The sequence below is a fragment of the Sus scrofa genome, chromosome 13 (genome assembly GCF_000003025.6).
Source record: "Sus scrofa isolate TJ Tabasco breed Duroc chromosome 13, Sscrofa11.1, whole genome shotgun sequence".
Lineage (NCBI taxonomy): Eukaryota > Metazoa > Chordata > Mammalia > Artiodactyla > Suidae > Sus > Sus scrofa.
This window is the reverse complement of record NC_010455.5, coordinates 113,956,816-113,976,555: the sequence shown is the minus strand read 5'-3', so window position 1 is coordinate 113,976,555 and position 19,740 is coordinate 113,956,816. Positions and strand designations below refer to the sequence as shown.

At 34.5% G+C, this 19,740-nt stretch overlaps 1 protein-coding gene across 12 annotated transcripts in view; it reads right to left on the bottom strand.

The window, feature by feature from the left end:
* The window catches only part of NAALADL2 (N-acetylated alpha-linked acidic dipeptidase like 2), a 1,365,504-nt gene that overhangs the window by 239,059 nt on the left and 1,106,705 nt on the right, over positions 1-19,740 (bottom strand). For all 12 annotated transcript variants that reach the window (XR_002338111.1, XM_021071192.1, XM_021071188.1 and 9 more), the window contains one exon: positions 10,460-10,606. Coding sequence is in view for 11 of the 12 variants with exons in the window: in XM_021071192.1 (XP_020926851.1) it covers positions 10,460-10,606 (147 nt within the window). In the remaining variant the exon portion in view is untranslated. The remainder of the gene's footprint in view (positions 1-10,459; positions 10,607-19,740) is intronic.

Here is a 19,740-nt window from a genome sequence, read left to right as displayed (position 1 = left end):
ACATACTCCTTTTAATTAGAAAAAAATTTAGGAAACTACTCATTTTAGAATCATTTGATTATATCACATTTTTTCTATAATACTTTTTAATCCATTCACTTACACTTGTTTGAAATGAAAACTTTGGATAGCTTAGAATCTAATAATAGACTGTTTTTTAAATATATATATATAAATAAACTATAACATTAAGTGAACATTAATGTCAATTTTGCTTTTTTCATACAAATTATGTCTCTTTTTAAATTCAATTAAAGAAAACAAAAAGACAACTTACAAAATGGGAGAAAATAGTTTCAAATGATGCAACTGATAAGGCCTTAATCTCTAGAATATACAAACAACTTATACAACTCAACAGCAAAAAAGCCAACAACCCAATGCCAATAAAAAACTGGGCAAAAGACCTGAAGAAACTTTTCTCCAAGGAAGATAAACAGATGGCCAACAAGCACATGAAAAAAATGCTCAACAGCACTGATTATTAAAGAAATGCAAATCAAAGCTACCATGAGATACCACCTCACAACAGTCAGAATGGCCATCATTAATAAGTCCACAAATAACAAATGCTGGAGAGGGTGTAGAGAAAAGGAAACCCTCCTGTACTGTTGGTGGGAATGTAAATTGGTACAACCACTATGAAGATCAGTATGGAGGTACTTAGAAAACTATACATAGAACTTCCATATGACCCAGCAATCCCACTCTTGGGCATATATCCGGTCAAAACTTTCCTTGAAAAAGACACACGCACCCACATGTTCATTGCAGCACTGTTCACAATAGCCAAGACAGGGAAACAACCCAAATGTCCATCGGCAGATGATTGGTTTAGGAAGATGTGGTATATATACACAATGGAATACTACTCAGCCATAAAAATGAACAAAATAATGCTATTTGCAACAACATGGATGGAAGGAGAGACTCATACAGAGTGCAGTAAGTCAGAAAGAGGAAGACAGATACCACATGATATCACATATCTGAAATATAATATATGGAACAAATGAACCTTTCTACAGAAAAGAAAATCATGGACTTGCAGAACAGACTTATGGCTACCAAGGGGGAGGGGGAGGGAGTGGGATGGATGGGGTGCTTGGGGTTATTAGATGATTTTGGAATGGATTAGCAATGATATCCTGCTGTGTAGCACTGGGAACTATGTCTAGTCACTTATGATGGAGCATGATGATGTGCGAAAATAGAATATATACATGTATGTGTAACTGGGTCACCATGCTATACAGTATAAAATTGACAGAACACTGTAAACAAGCTACAATGGAAAAAAAATAAAAATCATTATGTAAAAGAATAAAAATAAAAAATAAAACACTCCCCCAAAAATTTGGTTAAGAAATATTACCCAATTCCAGCTGTTGCTTAACTTTGAGAGTCATTGAAGTTGAAATGTTTAGAACCTTTGCAAAGGAAACTATGAAAAGTAGGAATTAAGTACCACAGTATTACAGTGCACTCTGAATATAGTGGGAGATGGAAAGCATTTTAGAACAAATTCATTTGTGCCTCAGTTTCATATTTAATGAAAATGGTAATATTAGCACCTTACTCATAAGTGCTAGTTATAAGCAGAAGGATTAAATTAAATGAATATGTTTATGTTTAAAGGATTTAGAACAAAATGATGTTATATGATCATATAACAAATGTTATATCAGTATTTGTTAAACATAATTTTCCTTGATACTACTCTGCCACTGTCACTTTACTCTATGTCAGGATCCCTCCTAGGCAACATGATTTATCCCATTGATTATCAGATTAATTATCTAGAAGCTGGTTCAAATAAGCAATCAGTAAAACAAATTATGCATATAAAATATTATATGTCAATTTAAAACCTGTACATGCAAGTTTATTGGCCAATATTTTGATGTAAAGCCAAAGCCTTTTTTTTCTGACTCTGTTGAATAGTTATTTTTTTTTGTCCTATATAGTATCCACATTTCATATTGCCCTTTTTGTAAGATTTTTATTTCTTCTATTATATTTGATTTGCAATGTTCTTTCAATTCCTTCTGTACAGCAAAGTGACCCAGTCATACACACACACACATAGATATATTCTTTTCCTCATATTATCTTCCATCATGTTCCATCACAAGTGACTAGATATAGTTCCCTGTGCTATACAGCAGGATCTTATTGCTTATTCACTCCAAATGCTATAGTTTGCATCTACTAACCCCAAATTCTCAGTCCATCCCACTCCCTCCCCCTCCCTCATTGCCATTTATTTAAAGTGGAATTGTTAGACATTTTTAAAGTATGCTAAGCTCAGAATGCATCAAGATGACTACAATTTCCACTATTTTTCAGAGCTGCCTAGTCCAATTTCACTTCAATTCTTTATTAGCAACTCACCTTTTACTGAGGTATCACTATAGCTTTCTAAGAAGTAATTTTTTCATGTTCATGATTCACAATTTTATGTAACAATTAAATTACCTAGTTAATAAAAACAAAAAGATTACATATAAATGTGAAAACAGAGCTGACTGAGTAAGGATACCATTGAGAATGAAAGAAAAGGGTGTACAACAATTTAGGAAGGATCTCACTATGATGGGCTTCAAAGAATCTTGAGTATTAACCATTGTGGGGTTTTTTTTTTCTTTTTTTCTTTTTTCCCTGCTTTTCATGATCTCACCTGTGGCATATGGAAGTTCCCTTGGCTAGGGTTTAAATCGGAGCTGCAGTTTCTGGCCTACACCACAGCCACAGCAATGTCAGATCCAAGCCACATCTATGGTCTATGCCACAGCTTGTGATAACACCAGATACTTAACCCAATGAGTGAGACCAGGGATTGAACCCACATTCTCATTGAGACTATATTAGATCCTTAACAACCTGAACTCCACCACCATTGTATTTTAAGGGAATGAAAACTATCAATGAATCCCACAAATATGTGAGGTGCAAGTCAATAAAGAGAATTTTTATCGTACTGACTTTGATTGTTTACATGTTAAGTATCGATCTAGAGTGTGACTACTCTAAGGAAAGGAGACAATTTATTTTTATCCTTGTATTTCTAACACAGTGCTGGGTTATAGCAAGTGCTTAGTAAATGCTGGATAAATTACTGAATGTGTTATAATGAACCAATATCTGAGTAAATTATACCTGGAGTTACCCTATATTTCTTAACTTAAATGTTGCCAAATTTTCAATTGGGTCTGTCATTAAACCCACTGTGAGAAGTACTACTGAGGAGTTCCGAACATGGCTCAGTGATAAGGAAGACAACTAGGATCCATGAGGACACGGGTTCAATCCCTAGACTCAGTCAGTAGGTTAAGGATCTGGCAATGTCACAGATGCAGCTTGGAGGCTATGGCTGTGGCATAGGCCAGCAGCTGTAGCTCTGATTTGACCCTAGCCTGGGAACTTCCATATCCTAACAAGGATGGTCACAAGATCATCCTTGAAAAGAGTTAGAGTAAAAATTCAGTGCATATGCTATGTATTTTGACGCAATGATTATAGGCATTCAGAATAAATGCTCCTATTTAGAAGTCTGAGCAAGGACAACTGCTAGGGGAAATCTGTCTGCCTCTCAGCCATTTCAAAATATTAGGCAATTTGAAATATGATCTTTTGAATTATCCATTTGAGGCTTAAGAGTTTCTTCATTCTTTGTTTTTTCAATATCTGCCTCATATTTCAATTTCTTGTGTTTACTCCTCAGGCCCTTGGAAGCATATGGCAACTTTAATAGTGCTCCCTCTGTGACAGGCATTTCATATACTGTAGAATCAAATCTTTCCAAGTCTGCTCTATAACTGTTGATTTGTTGATTGGGGTTTAACCTTCCCTTCTAAAGGAAGGCTTCTACGAAGTAGAATTCTTTGTAGAGTCACAGTTTATGAGAGTGTTATACTCTCTACTTCATGCTGTTTGTCAGGTGAATGGGGTGGCAATGACCAGAAAAGATAAACATGAGTTTATATAGAATCACAGTTCAAATCCTTGTACCAGGCCAATGTTGAACAGCTAGTCAGATATTATCAAGTATAAAAACAGTCATCCCTCAGTATACAGGGATATCCCATGGCTATCAAAATTTGTGGATGATCAAGTCCCTTTTATAAAATGGCATATTGCAGTTTGGCACTGGGTATCTTCAGTCTGTTCATATGGATATGGAGGGCCTATTATGGAACAGTTTAACCAAGGCCATTTTCCTAAATTAGCACATCTCCAAAACCAAGGGTGCTTGAGACCATATCTATTTTGTTCTTTCTTTTATTCTTTTTTTTTTTTTTTTTTTTTTTTGACCATACCTGTGACATGCAGAAGTTCTCAGGTTGGGGATTAAACCTGTGCCATCGCAGCAATCCAAGCCACAGTAGTGATAATACTGGATCTTTAACCCACTGAACCAATGGGGAATTCCCAGATCTATTTTTCAGAATAATAATGACATGATATGTCATTTTCACTCTCATTTTTACTCTACATTCATAAATGCACAGAGCACAAAACGTTCATTAAAAGGGTTTCAGATTCCACATTAAAACTAAACTTTAAGAAACTAATACTTGTTATTTCAGTATTATATCAAAGAAAGATGTCTGTCATTATATGAAAAGACTATAAGACCAGGTTTAATTTATATATTTCAACCAAAACAACATGTTATAGCAGATTAAATGCAGAAACTGATATGAGAATCCAGTTCTCTAGTATTAAGTCACATTAAAGAGAATTGTAAAATGTAAAATAGTGTCACTCTCTTCATTTAAGTTTTCTTGTCTTGGACAATGTAATTATCTTTTTTAAAAATAATTTATTTATATTGATTTGTAACAAGTGAATTATTGATATTTTTAATGAATTAATAAATATAATTTATATATATTCTTCCATTTTAATTTTAATATGGTAAATATTTGCCCATATTACATAAAAAATCTCATCTTATTTGGAGTGTTCAGTACTTGAAGAGTACAAGTGGATTTTTAGAACAAAATGTTTGAAAACCTTTACTCAAAATGAAGTAGTTGTAATCTGAAAATAATCATACCCTATATTTTGATCTGACATTTCCCTTTTCCTAAAATACCTTACAAAGAAAACGAATGAACTACAGAGAACACCAAAGAGCCGTGCTCTATCCTGTTTCCAACTGGCACATTTTGAAGTAGAAAATGTAAAACCTCATTTCAAAGTGACATTAATTAGTCTTGTAGCTATCAATATTAAAGAAATTCTATCAAATACTGAAAAACACCAGCACACTTATGCACAGTTACACATAACTATTTTGTTCCTTAAGTCAAGAACTTTTCATTGACTTTTGAACTGTTATTATCTGTTAACATAACAATGACAGCAACTAAGTTTCCAACAGAAAATGTAATGACTGAAAGATCTTTAATTTTTTTTTTTTTTAGGGCCACACCTGCAGCATATGAAAGTTCGAGGCTGGGGGTTCGAACAGAGCTGGAGCTGCTGACCTAATCCACAGCCACAGCAATGCCAGATCCGAGCTACACTACAGCTCATGGCAACACCGGATCCTTAACCCACTGAGCGAAGCCAGGGATCAAACCCTCAACCTCATGGATACTAGTTGGGCTTGTTACCACTGAGCCACCATGGGAACTCCCGATCTCTAATTTAAGTAAGGTTTTTCTTCTGCTTATTAGGATAAAACATAAAGAATCAACATATAAACTATGAGTTACTTTGCTCTAAATGTGTATATGTGCATATGTGTATCACCTTTAAGTAAATTATCATTTTTATCCCACAAAATTACCTTAAAAAGTTCTCTCTCTCTCACACACACATACAAACACAGTCATGCTGCAGTTTAAGAATTATGATAGATATCAAAGTCATCTATTTTAAAAAGAATTAAGAGTTTAAAAAAACCTAGGCTACCTGGTTTTTATTTCCTGGGTTATCAGATATTGAAACAACTACAGAAAAAACCCTGCTATGTAAAATCTATAATATCCCTTTATCTCATTATCATTTAAATGTTAAATGCTCCATTATAGAGGTAAATTGGGTTTAAAATAAGATGTTTCAATCAGAAGAGCAAAAAATATAAGGTTAAAGAGAGTGAGGAACCAGAGCTTAAAATTGTGGTATAAAGCATGATAAGGGCATGGACTGATCTTTTGATATACTATGAACACCAGACCGTCTGACATGCCCTATAGAGAGTAAATATACTGATCTGGAACAAAAATTATGTGAAACAGCTGTTAAGTGACAGAAGAAATGTGCATTGGACCACCAGCTTGTCATAAATATTGCACTCTTAATCAGAAAGCATCTGTCTTTTCCTTTTCAGCAATTTCTACATTGTATTCAATCTGCACAGAATGCTTCTCCTAACAGGTGCAACAATGTTTACAAATTGAAAACCTTATTTAAATGAAGCTTACAACTAGAGACATTTCAATTAACAAGGCGATATCTTATGAGAAGGAATAATTCTAACATTTGGTAAACCCAGAGATTGCTTTGCATTTATGACATTTAATTATTGGAAAATTCGAGTATAGATGCCAAGAAAAGCTAAAGAGGAAAGGTGCTTTAAGCAATTTTATGCAATATATGATCATACAGAGAAACTATAGGGAAGTTACTGGTGGGAATGTAGACAGTATGAAATATTGGGAATAGATTTTATAAAAGGTCACATTTCATCAAAAATAATTTTAGAAATAATAATGTCTCGAATGTCCATAAAAAGTGGTGCTATGACACTAGTTTAGATTCCTATAGGTAATTTACCTCTTTTTATCATTATTTACTTGTCAAAATTGAATATAATAGATCAATAATCCATCTTGCTGGAAACTGTCAGAAATACTAAAGTTTGCATTATAACCACCTAAATAAATTTTAAATAGATAATTTCTTCAAAATCATGAATATAATCTAGCACACTTAGAACACATATAATATTTAGAGTGACAAGGACTATAGAATTATCCACTTTAACTTTTTTTTCTTTCTCAAAATGAGTACAAAGATAAGGAATTCAGTTCCCAAAAACACCAGGAAGTGACATAAATCTGATGAAACCTGTGGTCCTTGAGGTTGATTGATCATTCATTTCCCAATTTTTGATGGAAAGATATGTTAAAGAAATAGTATTTCTAACATTCTAATCTTAATGCACAATTTAGCTAATTTTTCCATGGGAAAAAATAATCCATTGCTTCCCGAAATCCAAGTTTTCAATAAAGCACAGAACAAACAAAAGGTATCTGTGGGCTGGATCTTGCCCTTGGGCTTCCAACTTGCAAACTTTAGTGCAATAGTTGAGACCATGGGCTTACTGTTAAAGAGATCTGAGATCATCTTCCATCTTGGCCATTTATTAGCTTTATGACCTTGCATAAGCAACTTGATTTTAAACTCCACTTAATCCTTAGAAAAAAAATCTTAATAATAATAGACGCCTCACTGGGATATCATAAATATTAAATAAGGTGAGGTAATATAAAATATGTGCCAATATAAAAATATTTAGCAAAGCAAGTACTCAATAAGTGGTAGACATGGTATCCTTTATATTATAAAGTCATTCAATATTTATAATTCCTCTTAGTAACTGTATATAAATGTTTATTACAGGTTATTATCTGTTCTCTGGAGAATTTACCATACACAATTATCTCATTTCGAGCATTCTCATTTTGTAAGGACAATCCATTCAAAGCATTTTCCACACTAAAGCAATATAAACAAGGTCATTTGTTATAAAGCATAGAAAATTCTCTTAATTACTCTTTTGGAGACAAATACAGTAGAAAATGATTTTGATGATGGGAGTTAGACATGCCGTGAATAATGAAAAACTGATTAGTCCCTTCAGACTAAGCTAGTTCCTGTAGATTAACTTTAGCCTGAGAAGTTTCATACTGTAAAAGTACCTTCTGAGAACTTCAGTGGGACCTGTTTCAACATCTTCTCCCTATTCAACCTCAGATCTCCTTGCTGATCCTCATAGAATCTTACCTGAGAAGGTTGTTTTTCTTCACAATTAACAAACTCCTCCCTCCCACTAATGTCTTAAAAACTTCTGATAAAAAAGTTTAGAAATTCTTCCACTAACATGTAAATCAGACAATAATTGTGATAATAGCTATGGTTGATGGAGGCATTATTATATGCTTAAGTTTAGCTAAACCTTTTACATGCATAGTCTCATTTATTTTTTTTAATTTTTATTTTTTTGCTTACAAAGTCTCAATACCCCTTTTTTTTTTTTTTTTTTTTTTTTTTTTGTCTTTTTGCCATTTCTTGGGCCGCTCCTGCGGCATATGGAGGTTCCCAGGCTAGGGGTCGAATCGGAGCTGTAGCCACCAGCCTACACCAGAGCCACAGCAACACGGGATCTGAGCCGCATCTGCAACCTACACCACAGCTCACGGCAACGCCGGATCCTTAACCCACTGAGCAAGGGCAGGGACAGAACCAGCAACCTCATGGTTCACTAGTCAGATTCATTAACCACTGCGCCACGACGATGGGAACTCCCACAGTCTCATTTAATCCTTACCATGGCTCTACAGATTCCAAAAGTATACCAAGGTTGCTCTCCTGTGAAATAATTCTGAAAGAGTTTAAATCATGTGTCTATTAAGCACGAGTCTGGAGTCAAGCATAGCCCCATTCCTAAGACTATACCTTATTGCCTTTCTAAACTACTGACTTACACTCCAACTAAATTAATTAGACAGTTATTGAATAAAAGGTATCCTTCAGTGTGATAACATGACAGGAGGTGGATGGTCTGAAATGGGGGAATGATAAAAAGATGTTAAAATATATCGAGTGGGAGAATTAAAAATGAGTTAATTTCTTAATATATCAATTTCATTAAAGTGTATTTAAGGAGCATGGTAAGAGACAAGTTACCTCTATACAGGTACCCCATCTTTAAACAGCAATACATGTGAAAATCCAATGTTTAAAAACAAATAAATCATAATGATTACTCTGTATTCCTCAAGAATTCATGTCATTATAACAGGAGTCACCCAGAGTTTCTCCCTCTGTGAATTTAATTTGTTAGTGATCATTTGTTAAATGTCTACTGAGGAAGTTAGGGGTAAGGGCAGAGGGCTTCAGAGAAACATAAAGGTAATTTTTGCTTGAGTTCCCATTGTGGCTCAGTGATAACAAAGCCAACTAGTATCCATGAGAATGCAGATTCCATCCCTAGCCTCACTCAGTGGGTTAAAGATCTGGTGTTGCTGTGAGCGGTGGTATAGATAGAAGATAAAGCTTGGATCCCTCGTTGCTGTGGCTGCGGTGTAGGTCGGCAGCTGTAGCTCATGTTGACCCCTAGCTTGGGAAATTCTATATGCCGCAGGTGTGGCCCTAAAAAGAAAAAAAAGAAAAAAAAAGGTAACTTTTGCCCAAAGCTATCAGACACTGATTTCACCTGACAATGGGTCTACAAATATGTAATTGAAACACAACTTTCCAGTAATGTCTATAATTGAAAAACAAAGAAGTCTTTCTGTTTCATATGGTAATGCAACACAACAATGGGAGGAAAATGTATGTATACATACATGTATGTGTAACTTGGTCCCCATGCTGTACAGTGGAAAAATAAATAAATAAAATTTGTTTAAAAAAAAAAAAAAGTCTTTCTTTTCCAACCACTATTTTTTTAATGAAATAATTACCTAAGTAAGGCAGGCTACCCGGGGGCTCTCAAATAGCCCCCATTAAGACCCACACAATTTGTAAAAGAAAGTGAAGTATCTCAACTGCTTTGGATCTACAGAGAGTTTCCTGTGACATAATTCTGAGAGAGATTAAAAGACCTAAGGTCCAACAGAAGAATGACCACATTTAATTAAGGTAAATCAGGCCTCTGTAATATTTCTTTGAGAAAGAACCTCATATTCTCACCAAAAAAAAAAAAAAAAATAGTCTCTCTTTTTAGGCAAACAAACTATGCACAAACTTTGAGCAACTAATCCACAAGACTCACGTTGAATGCTTTTTCTCTTGAGCAAGGAGAGGGGAATCTATTGCACATGTCACCTGTTACTATGAATACTGAAGATTATAATTATGTTTTGATGTTAATCCAACAACTGCACATTTCTTGTTGCAAAACACACTGAAAACGTGACTGACAGTATAAATCTTTGTAAATTGAATTCAACACTATTGAGAAGAGCTGATATTTTCAAATATTCTTACAAAGCTTCTGAACAATAGGAATAACTTTCTAAATGAAGCAGCTTCTCATAGTAACTTATTTAGGAAGAAAGACAAATAGCCAGGATAAAATAAAATTCTGTGTGTGTGTGTATATATATATATATATATGTGTGTGTGTGTGTGTATCTATCTATCTATATATATATATACATATATATATATATATATATAGTATGTGTGTGTGTTTTGAACTTTTAGAAGCAATCACCTCTGATAATTGGGAGTCCTCATAAGAAAACCTCACGGTGGGAATTCCAAGATGGTTGATGAAATAATCGGCATCATCCTGCATCTGTACAGAACTGACATTGGTTTCTGGGCACTGACCTCTTCTGGAACAGTTGAAATTATTTTTCTGAAAAACATAATTTAAATTGTTAGTATATATTGTGTTTCTTGAGTAATCTCTAAATCAGTGCTACTCGAAATGTAGTCCATAGATCAGCAGCATCAGTGACACTAAAGAATTATTTGAAATACAATTGCTTAGGCCCTATCCATGTCCTTCCAAATGAGAACCTTTGGATCTGGAACTCAGGAATCTGGGTAGCAACATTCCTCCACACTGTTCATTCTCACTGAAGAATGACAAGCACTTGTCTAAATCAAGCTTTGTTTACTATTGTTGCTTTAAAAGTATTTCTATCATAGACTTATAACCATAATTTGAAAATATTTTAAAATATTTGAATATTTTAAAAGAATGTTACATTTCTTAAAATGTTTAGTTTTGTTTTTTTTTTTAATTTTTAAGTTCTCCCACAAATGTAAAGGATGGCTTAGTAGGATATAATTCTACTCAATTTTTTTTTTTTTTTGGTAAAATCACAAACCATTTCTTCTTCTTCCAAGCATATTCCTACATGTCTTAAGAATATATTCCAAATACTGTGAGCTGAAGAGAACCACAAAGCTAAGTGCAACATCTGGGGAAACAAAATTATAGACTATTATTTCTTAAACCAAGAGTTGTCTAATATGCACAACAAATGCCAGTAGCTTTCAAACATAAAACATAATTAAAAAATCAACAAGTAAAATAAGTGTTTGTATAACGAATATCAATTTCAAATGTCTTCTTTAATAAAATTTCTAAAAATGTAGAATCTTTGAGATGCTGCTATCTCAAGTATGAAACATGGAAGAATGCCAGCCTCCTCAGCAGTAATTATGAAGGAAGAGAGACAATAGCATGAGAACATCACACTCAATATTAGGCAAAAAGAATGTATTAAAAACATGTTTGCCGTTGAATCAAGACATTGACTCTTCAACCTCACCCCATGTTTCTTTGGCATAACATAATTTCAAAAACACTTTTAAATATAACTCATCAAAATATTTGAAAATATGTATTTTAATATTCAGAAAGTGAGTTATTCCAACTTTTTTCAACTATGGTACTAAATCTTTCAAACATATAGTAATGTTTCAGTACCTACACAATTTTTTGGAGGTACTAATAGAAAGATACTTGCAACCAACTTAAAGTCAATTAAAATGGAAAGTCTGCTTAAAACTAGGCAAGGTTTCAGGTTAATGCCATTTACAAATAACTTGGGTAATTAAGTAGTTTGGAAGAAGAAAGTAAAAAGAGTGTTCTGGCATATAGTCTAACCCTTAGCAACCTAATGCTTTTTATGGTGACCCCTACTGATTTTCTTCTTTTGAAAGCCTAATTTTCTGAAAAAAGAGCCAATCCTGTTTCACTTCCTTATATAATCCAGGGGCAAAAACTCCTGGAGGTTTTCTATCAGCTGGGATAGTTTGGGATGGGAGAGGTTTCTTTATTATTCCCAAAGAAGAGCTATCCTTAAGTACTAGGTCATAAAAAGCAAATAAACTATATTGGCTAAGAAGATCCAAGTATTTGGGAGATCTAGGTTTTGAAAACTGCTAACTTTGAAGGTATTTGTTTAGCCAGAATAGTTTTTTTCCTAATTGAATTTGAAAGCCCCGGACAGCCAGGACAGTCACCAGTGTCTCATCACTAGTGTCTCATACTCAGCCTGCCTCACTCATGCAAATTTATTGAATGAAGGCTGGAGGCATTTAAATTTGTGAAACCTAGGTTGTTGTACTCTTGTATGGTATTAATGAGGCTTTGATGGAATCTAGTCTTTTCCCAGATGCTTAGCCAATAAAATTAACAATTATTTTTTAAAGTTTTCTCCCCTTTTACTACATCACCATCTATGTCTTTTTGAGAGAGCATGTGTATACTACATTTTATGATCAATGGAAATATAGGCTTGCTTTTAATTTTGTTTTGTATATGTAATTCTTTTATACACTCTAAATATCAGCTGTGCTCCTTGGGTAGAATTTTTTTTTCCAAAAGAAGAATGGAATAGGTCAAAAACTGACAACTCTAAATTCTATGAGTTGTCTGTTTAAAAAAAAAGTAATTAAAATTTTAAAAATTAAAATTTTAAAATAATTTTGGTTTTAAATTTTGGTATCACTTTTACTCCATCATCATTCTTATATATGAGCTTCCCTCTGATAAAAAGTATTAATTTCCCATAAATGCAGGTTCCTAAGGTGGTGGAAATCACCCACTCCAATCAATCCTTACATTCTTTGTTCTAACAGTTACTCAAAGTACATTTCTTGTTTTGCCTCAGTCTGTTACTGGCCCCAGGCATTCTTTCCAAAGTCAGTATAGATTATTTTCTAGTCTCTATGCTCCTTCTGTGGCTAATCCCATTGCATAGCTTTCATATTTTCATTGCATTTCATTTCTGTGATTCCTTCTAGCCACATCATTACATGTACTATACTTTTCAGGGCAATTTAAAGAGTGATGTCTAGTCACTTAGGATGGCACATAAAATGTGAGAAAAAAGAATGTATACATGTTAAGTGTAACTAAGTCACCATGCTGTACAGTAGAAAAAAAAAATATATATATATATATAAATATATGATTTAAAAAAAAAAAAGAGTGATATCCAGCCTTCAGGATCCTATTTCCTAAAAACCTTTGGCATTCTTTCCCCTATTCTGGCTTGCTTTACTTCACCCATTTATTGAAAATCTCTTTCCCTAAAGACTTGTACTGCATCTCTTACATGAACTCCTTTGTAAACTGACACTAAGAGGGCAGCAGGGTGAATGTTACCTTTAATTGTTTTAAAATTATATCTAGATGGTTAATATCTCTTAAACCATATCTATAGTGTTAACATGGGGTATTTATGGAGGGAGGACAGAGTACAGAAAAATAGGGTTCGGAGTTCCGGTCGTGGCGCAGTGGTTAACGAATCCGACTAGGAACCATGAGGTTGCGGGTTCGACCCCTGGCCTTGCTCAGTGGGTTAAGGATCCGGCGTTGCCGTGAGCTGTGCTGTAGGTCGCAGACACGGCGTGGATCCCATGTTGCTGTGGCTGTGGCATAGGCTGGCGGCTACAGCTCTGATTCGACCCCGAGCCTGGGAGCCTCCATATGCGGTGGAAGCGGCCCTAGAAAAGGCAAAAAGAAAAAAAAAAAAAAAAAGAAATAAAGAAAAATAGGGTTGTATGATCCAAGGTATAGGTGGGCACTGTACCTGGAAGCACTTGCCTATTGAGCCTCATGTTGGAATTAAGTCCAAATGAAGAGTAAACATTTCAAGAAAGCTAATCCAAGATTGGAGGATGGGGACAACAGAGTGCTCTGAGGAGCCTACCTGGGATCTGTTCCTTAACTACTGCATTTCCCTGGAAAACTCATGGAGAATTCACCTCATCAACCCCCAAATGCCTCCTCTCTCTGTCTCTCTTTCTTCCTTCTTTTCTTTCTCTCTCTCTGTCATTCCTACTACCTCATTTTCTACTACCTACTCTCCTGTGATTTAACCAGGAATGAGGGACTGAACCACAGTACCTTCAAGCCTGTGTTATTTTATTCTTTTGTTCCTAACTAGTCTCAGAGTAAAATAGAATGAAAAAGAACTCAACTTCCAGATTGAATTTTTCCCCAAAATTTATTTTACCGAGGGATTTCCCTTAAGATGAGACTATTCATCTGGCACAGAAACCCTATCTTCTAAATCTTTTTATTATTCATTACTTTAAAATCCAGACAAAATTCACAGACCTGAAGTAATCCTAAATCCGGATTCTATCTTAATGTGAAACTTTTCCCACACAGCACCTCAGTGGACTGTAATAGATCCAGATCAGATAATAGATACTGATCTACTCAACCTCTGTAACTACTAATATCTGAGAAGGAAGTAGAAAGAAAACAAAGGAAAGCTGTTTCCTTTATTTTTCTAGAAGTTAGCCAATCATGGAAGAGAGAAAGTTGGTAACAAATGTGTGAAGGCCAATCAATTTTTAAAATTTATTTACAAGACAGAGTAAATTCAAATTAAGTACTTCATCCAAGGAGTTCAAAATGACCTTCACTTAATATTTGATAACAAACATTTTAATGCCAATTTATAAAGTAAGCAAATTTAGGCAAAGGCCATGATTAGGTCACTTGTTTAATTTCCTACCATTAGTCTTTCAAAGACCTGAAATGAAATCTCCATCTCAATCCTAAAGCTATAAGCTCTTTGCAAGTATACTTTTAAACTGAAAGGAAAAACCTCATAATAAACTATTATATAAGTGAAATATAAAAAAATTAACATTTGCATTAGTTGAACAGCAATGCCAAAACACATTGACAGGTTTCTAAAGTATTTAAAAATCTCTTTAATAATTCAAACATTTTATTTTTTCCATACTCTGCTTTCCTCTGCATACATACTCACTCTACACACATGAGAAATCAAAGATGGTTACTTAACCAGCAAAAATAAATGTAACATTCAGAATGGAAGTACTACCTTCTACATATTATAATGAAATTACTTTTCATTTCAGGATTATTTTATGACTTCAGCTATGTTGAAAAAATTATCTTCCTGATTTTCAAAGTTAATAGTGTGTGAATTGTGATAATGATGTCTATGGTATTTAAAATAGTGATTTTTCAGAGTTCCTGTTCTGTCTCAGATGGTTAGGAATCTGACCAGTACCCATGATGTTGCAATTCCATCCCTGGTCCTGTTCAATGGGTAAAGGATCTGGCATTGCTGTGAGCTATGGTGTAGGCCAGCAGCTGAAGCTCCAATTTGACTCCTAGGCTGGGAACTTCCAGATATCACAGGTGCAGCAATAAAAAGCAAAAAATATATTTCTCACTTAGGCACTGCAATGATTAATTTCATGTGTCAACTTGACTAGGCTATAAAATGCCCAGATACTTGATCAAACATTATTCTGGTTATGTCTGGTTATGTGTATGAGGGTATATTGCAATGAGATTTTATTTCGAATTGGTAGGATGAATATAGCTGAGTGCCCTCCCTACTGTGGGTGAGCCTTAATTCAATAGGTTAAAGATCTGAATAGAACAAAAGGCAGACCTTGCCATCAGCAGGGGAGAACTCCTCCTTCTGTGACTGCCTCGAGCTGGGACATGGGTCTTTTCTTTTTTTTGTACTCAGCTGAATCATCAGTTCTTAGGTTTCAAGCCTGATGGCATTTGGACTGGAACTTACATCAGTTGCCCTCTTGGGTGTCCAGCTGGCCAACTACAGCTTGGGACTCTGGTGAACTCTAATATGGATACTTTTAGATGGTCTGTTAACTCTTAGCATAAGAAATTTTCATCAGGAGTTCTCTTGTGGCTCAGTGGGTTAAGGATCTTGTAATGTCCCTGTAGTGGCACAGGTACAACCCCTGGCCTGGGCATGTCTGCATGCCACAGGTGTGTCCAAAAAAAAAAAAAAAAAAAAAAAAAATTTCGTCAGAACTAGTGAAAAATTAAACTGTAATGGTGGTGAGAAGACTTTTTGTTTGTTTTTGTTAGTTGATCTACTGGAGATGGCTTCATACGATTTTTTTTACATTTTAACTTCAAAGTGTATCAACATGATCCCAGGCAATGTGAACACGTAAACAAGTGAGGAATCAGAGAAATTACTACATTTTGAAACTGGAAAGAACATAAAAATCCTAAAGCCAAAGGTAATTACATTGAGCTCCACCAAAACAATTTAGGAAATCTGTGAACCTCATGAACAATAAGAACAAAAAATCACACTTTTATTTTCACTCAATTTTAAAGGAAATTTAACATTTATTCAAATGTGAAGAGGCCATAAACCCAATAGTGTTAGCACTATCTGTGACTTTGTGACCAAATGAAACCAGGCATTTTCATATCATAATTCACTTGTGATAAACTCATCACTAATAAAAAAGTTATGAGCTATTTTTCTGAATTTTGGTATTTAATGTGCTTAATTTTAAAAACAAATTTTGTGTTTTACTGTTTAGTTAACTGCACTTTGAGATAATTGGCTTCTTTTGTAATCATGTGTATTTTAATGTATGCATTTTAAAATGTTATTTCTGAGAATGGGTCTATATGGGATTTATCAGCCTGCCAGAGTGGTCCACAGTGGGGAATCTCTCCAAGCAAGATGGTTTAATTTAACAAACTGGAAAACAGAGACCCCCCAAACCGACAGAACTAGGACTTGATTCCAGGTCTTTTCATTCTAAATGCAATGCTATTTCCTCTCTACCATGCTTATATATCCAGCATGCAAACAATATTAATGCAGGTGAACATCCTAATCTTAATTCGTCTTTCTGGGATTCTAAATTGTTTTTTATTATTTGTTTTCAGGTCATTAAATTATTGGATATAGTTGTAACAAACGGTGTATCAGTGGCAATTCTTCAATGCTCAGTTACAGTGTATATATCATGTGTTCTTCATTTACTTAGTTTGTATTTTTATGCCAGTGTGTCAAATTGCTTGCTGTCCAGAACCGAATTTTTTTTGCTTTTTAGGGCCACACTTGTAGCATATGGAGATTCCCAGGCTAGGGGTTGAATCAGAGCTATTGCTGCTGGCCTATGCCACAGCCACCACAACGCAGGATCCGAGCCACATCTGCAACCTACACCATAGCTCATGGTAACACCAGACTCTTAACCACTGAGCAAGGCCAGTGATTAATGCTGTATTCTCATGGATGCTAGTCAGATTCATTAATACCTGAGCCACAATTCGAACTCCTAGAACCTAATTCTTTTTTTTTTTTTTTTTTTTTTGTCTTTTTGCCTTTTCTAGGACTGCTCCTGTGGTACATGGAGGTTCCCAGGCTAGGGGTCTAATCGGAGCTATAGCCACTGGCCTATGCCAGAGACACAGCAACACAGGATCTGAGTCATGTCTGTGACCTACACCACAGCTCACGGCAACGCCAGATCCTTAACCCACTAAGCAAGGCCAGGGATCAAATCCACAACCTCATGGTTCCTAGTCGGGTTCGTTAATCACTGAACCACGACGGAAACCAGAAGCTATGTTTACTGACTTCCTTTGATATTTTAAACTAGAAACTGCAGTTCCCGTCAAGGCTCAGTGAAAACAAATCTGACTAGCATACATGAGGACACAGGTTCCATCCCTGGCTTTGCTCAGTGGGTTCAGGATCCGGTATTGTTGTGAGCTGTGGTGTAGGTCTCAGATGTGGCTGTGGTGCTGTTGCTGGGCTGTGGTGTAGGCTGGCAGCTGTAGCTTGGATTTGACTCCTAGACTGGGAAATCTCATATGCTGGATGAGGCTCTAAAAAGACAAAATACCAATACATCAATCAATCAATCAATCAATCAATCAATAAAATAAACTAGAAACTAAGTTACCCTTAATGCTAACATCTGATACTGAGTTCTTATACATAAAATATACTTTCAAAAGAGTAAACACTTTTTTAAAAAATAAATGAATATTTTTGTGGAAAAATTTTAAAGATTAAATTGCATAGGGGGTAAAAACAGATTTTACATTATTTTAAAATGGAAGTTTTCAACCTATAAAATGAGACTTTCATAATCTCCCAAGGTCTATGCAAAAGTTCAATAACCTACTTATAGGGTGGTAACAGAGTATTTTCAGCATTAAGTGGTGAAGAATTGCTATAATATACCCAAATAGAATTAGCAAATTGAAAAACATACTCTAATTCTCATCTCATTCTGTTAATTTTTGATATGTCACTACCTTTATATTTAAAATACTTCAAATTATATTTAAAATATTGTTATGAACTAATGGATCCTTTAAAGATCACTCTGTAAAGGTGAAAATTGAGAAAAATGAAGACGTGTGCCCTTGTTTTTACTGTAACTTCTAACTTCTATCCTTCCCATCCCAAACTACCTTTTTTTTCCTTCCACTTCTCTGACCAGTATGGTTCCCTGACCAAGAAGCAAAGGATGGCAGAAGAAAGACCTATTTCTTCCTTATTTCTCTCCATTTAAGGCTTTTTATAACAATAAAAACAGGCATGTGTTATTTTAAAACTTTAAAAACATTCACATTTCAATCACTCTGGTGGCCTTTAAAAAATTCCAACTAATATAATAACATAGTACCCACTTTATGGTATCTTATACCACAATATATTCCAGATGAATTCATTTTTTAAATATAAAAAATATAAATCATATAAGTACGGAGGAAACAGGGAAAGGTAATTTTAATAATCTTAGAGCACAAAGATGTTTTAGAGTATGACAACAAACTCGGAAGACAAAAAAAGATTGATTAGTCCAGGTACACAAAATTTTAACTTTTCTACATGGCAAAAATTACCATACACAAGAATAATTGAAAACCTAGGGGGAAAATAGTTATAATTCATTCCACGGACAAAGAGCTAGTTTCTGTAATACATTTAAAAAATGACTGACAAGCCAATAAAATTCTACAAATATAAACTGGCATTTCACAGAAAAAAATAATTACAAATGCCTTTTATATATAAAATAACATATAAAGTTTCTTAAATATTTACAAGGAAACTTTGGCATCTTTGATTATAGACTGCATTGTAAAGAATGTGGAAATTCCAATGCCTCATATATTGCTTAAGAAAAAAAAAAGCTAGCACGAATTCTATGAAGGTTAAATAAATATTATATTTATTCAGCGGAATAATAAGCCATCTTTTAAAAGAACAATGAAGGTATTTATGCAGTTGGAGAAAAATAATTTCTAAGATATGTTTTTACATTGAAAATGTACAAAAAACTCTTTTTTGTTAAAAAAGTAAAATAAGAAAAGTATATATATATATACTTTAATACAGCTGGCCCTTGTATGTGTGGATGCATGATGCCATTTCATAAAGGGACTTGTGTATCCTCAGATTTTGGTATGGGACAGGGTGTGGGGGTTTTCCGGAAACCAACCCCTGCAAAAGCAAATGCTACTTATGCAAATGATATTTGTCTTTGGGGAAGGGTACTCCTAGAGAAACAGGCTTCTCACCGCACTATTTTATTACTTTTGAATTTTAATTCTGGGATTGAATCATCTTCAAAAAAATTACATACTCCAAATCCCCTCTGAACTATATGTTCTACGTTTCCTATCCCAAGATTCCCTTGACTGTAAGGAATCATATCAATCTAAAAACAACTTTTGTT